At 43.0% G+C, this 8,860-nt stretch overlaps 1 protein-coding gene across 2 annotated transcripts in view; it reads right to left on the minus strand.

Annotated features, from left to right (window-relative positions):
* The window catches only part of LOC118338080 (phosphofurin acidic cluster sorting protein 1-like), a 56,208-nt gene extending 48,270 nt beyond the window's left edge, over window positions 1-7,938 (minus strand). Inside the window, exon 1 of one of the 2 annotated variants that reach the window (XM_035675256.1) lies at window positions 7,362-7,938. In XM_035675256.1, coding sequence (XP_035531149.1) covers window positions 7,362-7,516 — 155 coding nt within the window. In that variant the 5' untranslated portion in view covers window positions 7,517-7,938. The remainder of the gene's footprint in view (window positions 1-7,361) is intronic. The other variant, XM_035675255.1, reaches the window with a different exon arrangement.
* Window positions 7,939-8,860: the final 922 nt, after the last annotated feature.

Raw genomic sequence — 8,860 nt, forward strand, 5'->3', positions numbered from 1 at the left:
CACAAGTGCATACACATATAATATAATTGACCCTTCGTTAAAGCGATTACAGCCTAATGAGCTGAGCACCCGCTTAATCCAGTTTAGCTTGAGGTGGGCAGACAATGCCATCGGAGCTCACTGTCTGCCGCCCTGCACAACTATGGAACAGGAAACCTCTATCTGAATGGGCAATCGTGTAATCAGTTTCCTGGTTATCAACCAATCAGAGCTGCTCCTGCCTCGATACAGCCATCACAATGGGCCGAGTTTATCAGATTGACAGCGCGCGCGGAGGAGCAACTATCGAGCCAAATGCAATACTGAGGATATGTCTGATTTCCCATCATGCGTCTCTTGATTTAGTAGCTGGTTAGTAACATCGATTACCTGAACTCATTCAATCATTCGCTTTAGTTTCTAAATAACGGGAAACTTGTTTCTTTGCTTTGTTGCCAAGAGTCAGATGAGACGATCAATACCACTCTCATGTGAAGTACAGGAGACAGCTTAGCTTAGCATAAAGGTCAGAAGGAGCTAGTGTTGCCCTGTCTAAAGGAACAGATACTGACCTACCAGAACGGTGCTGTCATTTTTACACATAGCTTTTTGAATGTTTTCAAGAAACAAGACATGAGATGTTGATTCTGTTACCTATCGACAGGCTAGCAGTTTCCCCCCGCTTGCCTTCACGTTTAGCGTAACCGTCTTCTGGATGTAGCTTCATACGTGAAAATGGTATCAATCTTAGCTATCTCTTGGCAAGAAAGAATGCAGAACAATTCCATCATTTACAAGAAGCCATGCTTGGTTTTCATTTAGTTATTGCTTTCATTTATTAATTTAGCAATGAGTGTCTTTTTCTAAATTGGCTTCAGTTATTGCATTAGTGCTTATGTAACACAGTTCAAAATCATAATTATGTACTGAAAGGTTTCTGCTGCTGTCAGTCTGAACACGACTTCCATGTCCAATGTATAAACTGTAAGAATCACATACAGCTACGTATTTAAAAAGGTGCATGTTGGGTGAATGATCCAATCAAAGAAGCAAAAGAGGACATAAATTCATCAATAGAACACCTTGACAAAGCACACACATTGCAATCTATGTAATTAGGTATAGGAGGCATAAATCAGACATACATTTTAGTCATACAACTAAACATCCGTGTAACAACTCCAGGGTATCAAACGTCAAACAATTAGAAAATAAAACTAAAACTGTTGAGAGAGTTGAAGACAAACTGTTGCACAATTAAAGAAATGTCAAAAGTTTATCGTCAGTAATCCTAAAACACAACCACTGTGTCAAGGTCAATCTGTGTTAAGTGCATTACAAGCTTGTGTTATCACACAGGTGAAACAGTGTGTAACCTGAGCTGGAGAGGATTAGACGTGTACACGCATTATTTGCATGGGCATGAGGATACAAAGTAGCAGCGCGGAGAAACAAATGTAGGTAGTGTTGTTCACGTCCCAGTGTATCTTTGTGAGATGCAATAACCAAATGCAATTTCCTCCTCACATACTTTAGAGATGTACATAATATAATCCCAGGCATGCATTGAATGAGGAACTATACTTTTTCCGCGCATACAGCTTGTTTCAACAGGTTGGAATTGAGATTATATAGAAAACGAAAGGTCATAAGATGATCCAGTACGAGTGTGTGTGTGTGTGTTTATGTACCTGTTGTCAGCATAATTTGTGTTCCCCTCACAGCACGTCCTTTTATGTAACTGGATGCCACAGTGTCCTTGTTTATAACACATTAGATGAAAGCAAAGCATATGTCAGTGACATTGTCCGTGAATAGGTGTCACTACACCTTGGAAATGGAAATGTGTGTGTGTGTGCGGGGGAGTATGTGTGTGCGCGCTAGTTGCCAGATGGGAGTCTATGATTCCACAGCAGGGGGATCACTGCCAGGAGACATACGCATTGTAGCTCTCAAAAACACACACAGGCTTTTCAATACCGCGACAAAGGCCTCTTCAGACCACAGCCGTGTTATAGCCCAGATAAACCACAACATCTACACTGCGGCAGCAGCAGGAGCACCACTCAGCTTCACTACCTATATTCTCCTCACTTCTGGTCTCTCTTAAACACTGTGTGAGAGAAATGACAACTAGCCACCAAATAAAAAAGGATTTCTCTCTGTCTGCTCACTTTATCACATTGTCACTCATCACTGGGAGGCTCCTTTCTGTTCCAAAATGAAAACTGGCTTTTTACTGGAAGTTATGTTTGAAAAAGTGGGGTTTGTATAATATCAGTGAGCATTTATAGGTTGTTTTTAGCCTTAATGTTGCACGGCTGGCATGTTTTTTTCAAGTCTGTTTCTGGTGTAGGCATCAAATAATCTGTCAAACTGAAATTAATTTGAGCTGAAAAAGACAAAAAACTGTCTAAAAATTCTCAACAGCCAGAGAAAATCATTCAATTGTAGCATTTACATCCATGTCTAGATAAGTGTCAGATATTTTATACTGTTACAACCAGAGTGGGTACATTATAATCAGTGCTCAACCAATAACAGCTTTAAAGTCTGATAGCAATATTGATATTTCTCTTTGGACTCATTTTCAACCCTCCAAACCCACACTGTTACCCTGCGAATTCTATTCTTAGGAAGGTTTATAAAAGAGCATTTAAGTCACTATTTGGGCACTGAAAGACACACCAGTGAAATTCTTTTGAGTGGGTTAGAAGCTTTTTAAAGCTGGGTGAGAGGTTTCACTGCAGGTTTTTTTTTTTTTTAACAACCTGCCAGCCTCCAAGCTGTTGAGAAAAACATGACTCCCTTCACTGCAACAATTTTACTTGCTGGCCCTTTCAACTGCAATATTGTTCCTATGAATAACACTAATAAAAACCCATCCCTTTATCTTTTTCAAAGCCATTGGATAAACATTAAAAAAGCAATAATGGTCTCATCCGCTCCCATCGCTCCCTGAGACTGGAGGTGGATAGCTATTATAAGAAATAGTAAGTAATCATGGAAAGTAAGGGTGAGGAGGAGGAGGAGGAGGAGCAGTTTGCACTCTATCTCCCTTCATCTCCAGCAAGTGAGCTGACAGAGGAAACTTCAGACCTCTCGGCCACTCAGCTGTGCGGAAGAATGAGCAGCGCCAGGGCAAGTGGCAAAGCCAAAGTCTCTTAATGAACATTACTACCCCATTTGCATGTGTGGGCATGTATGCGATAGCCTGTTGGCGCTCTCTCCATTTCTTTCCATTTGTGTGTGTGTGTGTTCAGCAGCCAGGGTTTAGGGGGCAGGGTGGATAGTGTAACGCGGACACTCGAGGAACGAATGTCATCCCACTATTGTGTTGCGGGGCAATTATAGAAAACGAGTCTAACAAATGCACAATGTATAATTCAGAACATCCTGCATTTCTTCATACCAACAGTATTCATTACCAGCCCAGTAGATAAACATTTATTTTTAATGCAGTGACCCTGCTGTTTTCACTTATTTATATGTTTATTTTTAGCTCTAAACGTTTAGGCTTTCAGCTGATGCTCTTTTTGAGGAACATTCAAAGAGCTCAGGAGTAGAACTGGCTTTAAATATAACACTTACAAACATGTTGACCATTTAAAACATTTTGCCAGTTCCTGACACTTTTTGTGTCCTTGATCAAAGACACTGGCACGACTGATTTTTAGATCCAGATTGCTATGAATGGTTTGTATTACGGTGTACAAATCAAATTTCTGGCCCATGAGTGTTTGAAACAAAGCAGCCCCAAGATGTGGTAAACCATTCATGATTGTGTCTTTGATTAAAAATCAGTGGCGGGTAACCAGTATTTCACAATTCTAATACGTACATGTTCATCTAATCATGTTGTGTGGCCCTTCAAATCATCCCACAACCCCCTGGGAGGGTTCTGTCCTCACTGATCGGGGAGATTACGCATATTGCAGTGTTGGGAGTGTCAGTGAGCTGCTCAAACAGGTAAAAGTATATTAAATAGAAATTCTTAAAGAATTTAGCTGTTTCACCCTGCTTCCAGTCTAAGTTAATTACTTCCCGTCTCTAGCTCCATACTTAACCCACAGACATGACATTTTATGGACCAAACAATCGACATAATTTTCTGTAATGAAAATAATCAATTAGTAAATCAATTAGTCAGAAGTAGACAAAGCTTTATTTTAAAGGTATCACAAACCAAAAAGGTTAAACATTTCCTCTTTACGGTCCAAATTGTTTCCACACTCCTTCCCAAAGATCTGTGGTTGCTCTGGGACAGAGACTTCCCACTCGCTCATGACTTGGAAGACACACTGAAAAGACTCAGCATCCATCTATGGACCTAAGTCATGGGGCTTTCCACTCAGCTCCTTAAGGAGACCTTTAATAATGCAAGGCGGCGAGCTCTGCGACAGGGCCCATTCCTGGAATACCTGGCGCAGAGTAGCTGCACAAGGAGGCCTTAACTAAACTCTGCTGGATGCTGGAATCCAAACCATTTGTGGTGTGAAGACTGGCGGACACCATCGTCATTCCACCTGACAGTAACACTAAATACACCTGAGAACTGCTAATCTTTATTCACTACAGCCTCTAGATGAGGGAGGTGAGGCATCGGAGCCTGGTAGGGCAGCTACTGTACTCATCAGTGGGATTATTCTGCTGCCAGAAAATGATGGTTTCATCCCCCGAGGTGAGGGAGAAAGAACCGATGAACCGAGCAGAGGGGATAGCGCCGAGCACCCGTATGTGTGCGCGTGTCTGTGTGTGTTGATGACACTGCAGAGCCTAGAAGAGACAGCGGAGAGAGGAATCACCCACTACACCACACTAAAAGGGCTGGTTTGGAGCCAGTGGAATGATGTATTCCTCTCTAGTAAAGAATAGAATAGAATAGAAGGTCAGGAATGCTGAACACAGAAATGACCTCAGAGGCACTCACGCTGCGTTGATGGACACGAGGAAGGGTGGAGCTGTTTTCAGAAGACTGCTACTGCTTCTGCTTCTGTGCCCTTCAAAACAAATAAACCTGCTGTCCCGATTGCTCATACTTGAAGACTGATACAGTGAACTCGCAAAAATTTGATTCACGGCTGCTCGAATGTGATATCATCTCTCACTCTTGTATATTTCCTGTTTACTCCCCACTGAGTGTGACCAAAAATCCCACAAAAACAAACAATCCTTGGTGTATGTCTTCAGTATTTTTCCAGGTTGAGCTACAAAGTTGGGATTTGGAGTGGGCAGCTCACTGCATGTTTGTGCCTGCCGGGGTAAATTCAATCCACGGCGCTGCATAAACAGCATACCATGTGGCATTTTGGGTAGACAGGAAGAGGTTAGAGCAACAACACCTCGGTTTGGGGGGGGGAGGGAAGTTCGGAGTCCTTCTTGCAGCAAAAAAGATTAAGCAACAAGAGGAGGCAAGTATGCAACATTCTGCTGACTGCAAAACAGCATCAGGACTGAATTTTAGCCTATAGTAGATGCAGGTTCTTCTAGCTGTGGAAGACTGTGGCATAGATTAGTTGTCACCACTGCTTCTGTAGACTTTCCTATTGCCTGTGTCTGTGAGAAATCCTATTTAAATGTAGATGGCAGGGCTGCTTCTTCTCCCATCTCCCAGTCTCATCCTCTCTCCATTTTCTGGCTCTGGGAGTCCGTCTCCGCTGCTGCAACCGCAGTGAAATCGAAGATATTTGACGGACCGTGACGGCTGCTGAAATAAGGCCCAAAAAGTGTCCACGGCCCCATTTCCAAAGCATGACGGAAAAATATTCATAATCGGCTGTGGATATTACCGCGCGAACACAAAGAAGGTAATAATCCGTATCTCAAAAGAAAGGTCAGGAGGAAAGATTTTAAAATGTAGGCTAACAATGGATGTTTTATTCATGCAAGCTGTACCAAAATATAGATCCAGGACTGTATCATTTATTCACAAGCACATGGCGTGCACACACACACTCACTCAGCCAAAATGTTAAGAAGCAAAACATACCCTTGAGGCTTTGCTTCTAACCCAGTAAGCCCCAAAGCATTTTAAAAAGCGGCATTAAGATGTCAGCCTGCGAGCTTTGTATGATGCTTTTACCAGCATGCTCTGTTCCCACTAATTGCTTTCAGTAACTTAAACATCTGAGCTCATCTGGAAGGCTGCAGTTCAGTCTTCCGGCTAGAAAGAAGCAGTAAAGTTGGAAGATTTACAAGCGAGGTTTAACAGGTAAACACATTGTATCATGTAAATGTTTTTTTGTCAGTGTAAATGATACAAACGAATCAATTCTGCAAACAAAACAATGTTGATTTGCTGTTTGCTCCATCATCAGCTCTCACTCTGTTATGCTCAGCCGGGGTTGTGAATCACATGAGGCACTTCAGTGGCGGCGGTTAACCTTTGACCTTGAGTCCAACTCATGACCGCGGTTATTACTATGACATCATAAATACAAGGGAACAGACGTCGGCTGGAGCACATACAGGTGCATCACATCCGATATGTGTCTTTTCATGCAGATGAAACTACCACAGGTCGCACGAGCAAGTGAGTCCGCCTCTGTCAGCAGCGTGATGAAGAGTCACACGTCAGCCGGCTGAATCCCTTTACAGCCTTTCAGTCAAACAAAGAAAGCCCACTCGAATGTCTTTATTTGGCACTAAAGCTAAGGTGGATAAGGTGTCTCGCCCACTGTGCCCTTGCTGCATTGTCCACACGCAACAAACACACACACATTCACTGCATCATAGTCTGCCGTGACCCAACATGTCAGGAAAACAGGCATTCGACCAAACACGATTCATTTCTGCCCGCAGAATCATCCAAAACATCTTTCCTGTGCTCCTCTTTCTTTACAAACCAGTGTATCACAGCGCCTGGTGTTACAGCTGTAACACATACATGGAAATAAAATGCCCTTCTATAGTTGCAGTGACAGTCTGCAACCCGTTGCTTCATCAATCTATGTCTGCATTGATTAGGAGGGCAACAACTGAGGCTATCTGCTGCCCCCACACAGATCATCTTTATGTATATAAACCAGGGCATATGTTGGTGCCATCTCTAACACTGAAAGCTACTGGGTAATGATTATTTGGATGAAATGAGGTAGTCAAACTGGGGTCTGAGGACCTTCAAGGGTTCTAGAGGGGCTAAAAGGGGTCATGACAAGTAAATATCCTACTTAGAGCAAAGAAAGGAGTGCTTATTATTAATGTGACCTTCACAGTCCATTAACAGCAACAATGCTCTCGTATTGAGGTGTTAATCTTTTCAAATAGGCACCCGTGGGTGTTTGTCTATTTTAAATCCCCCAGTGTAAACACACAGACTGGGTCATTCCCAATTCACAAGCACCCACAAAAATGATAAGTCATGCACCCCCCCTTTCACATACCTCGGCACACAGCTGGGTGAGGAGCGGTCCACCTCCCAGGTAGCGTACAGGTTCATGTGGACCGGCCGGTTGGAGGTGATGCTGACCGGCTTGGAGGGCTGCATGTGCGGCGAAGGGACGCCCCCAGTCCGCGGGAGCCCTCCTCGCTCCGACATCCTGGAGGCTGAAAACGGGCTTTCAGGCGGAGTTGATAGGAGGAATACCCGTAGTAGCCTGGCTTCTCCGTGTGTCTGTGTGTTTTTTTGTTGTTGGGTGCCTCCTCCTCCTTCCTTAAGCTTATTTTGTCAGGCTCCTGGTGGTGCAAATGCGTAAAAACGCTCCCGCGTACAATGCAAAACGGAAAGTTGGTCGGTTTCGTGCTATTCGCCGCCTGGCAGTGAACACATTGCAGTCGCCGGGGGTTTTGTACCCGAAGACAGGCGGTGAATCCCCCGCGTCCGCCTTGTGTGCCCTCTCGCTATCCACCCCCCTCCGCCTGCGCCTCAACTTCGTGTCTGCTCGCTGCGTGTTGGTTGGTGTTTGTCGGTGCAGGAAGCGGAAATTTCTCTCGCCGAAGTCGCACAATGAGCAGAAAGCAGCGAGCAACGCCTCTTCAGTTAGAGGACGTAGAGAGAGAGAGAGAGAGAGAGAGAGAGAGGGGCTGGCCATAGTCTGCTGCTATTATGTCTACTCTTAAATTGACTCTACTATACTGCTACTACTGCACACTATATTGGTACAGGCCTATATGGTGTTTCTTTTGCGTATTATTCTATTTTTGTAATAGATTTATTTGTTGTTTTTAAAGGTTGTGTTGGAACTGGTTTGCAGGGGCGGATCTAAGAGAGGTGGCATAGGGTGGCAGGTACTCCCCCCAAAGCTGCTGGTGTCAAATTCTGCCAAATTTAACCCATTAATTTAGATTGAAAACATTTAAAAATAACATGTTAAATACGGAAAGTCATTTAATGTAGCCCAATTTTAAGTGATAGACTTTCAATGTCCACTGTGTAACATTTATGAGGATATTTAGGCAGAAATGGAATGAAATATGCATAAATATGTTTTCTTTAGTGTATAATCAAATTAAAATGTAAAATGTTGTTACATTAGAATGAGCCTTTCGTAGCTACAGACTCCGTGAGTCACCTTCTGTGGCGGCCACCATGTTGAACCGCCATGTTTCTACAGTTGCCCGGAATGGACAAACCAAACACTGACTCTACATAGAGGCGTAAGCTTTTTTCGTGCATGTTGCGGCTACCATAGTCTCTTGAGTTGTAATCTGGAACTACACCACTACTTTTTAGTACAATAAAACCTATAGTTTTTTGAGTCTTTAGTCTTGTATTTATTATTAACAATAAATTTAACATCTAAATCTGTGGCATTGTGTATTAGTGTAGTTTTTTTTTTTCTTTCATTCTGGATTATTATGCTTGCTCTGTAACCCTTGTTTACAGTATATGGTCATGCAAATAAAGCTAATTTGAAAACAAATGAGAAAGAAAAAGCATTGC

This window comes from Morone saxatilis, unplaced genomic scaffold (assembly GCF_004916995.1).
Source record: "Morone saxatilis isolate NCDOM2014 unplaced genomic scaffold, NCSU_SB_2.0 Contig4, whole genome shotgun sequence".
Lineage (NCBI taxonomy): Eukaryota > Metazoa > Chordata > Actinopteri > Moronidae > Morone > Morone saxatilis.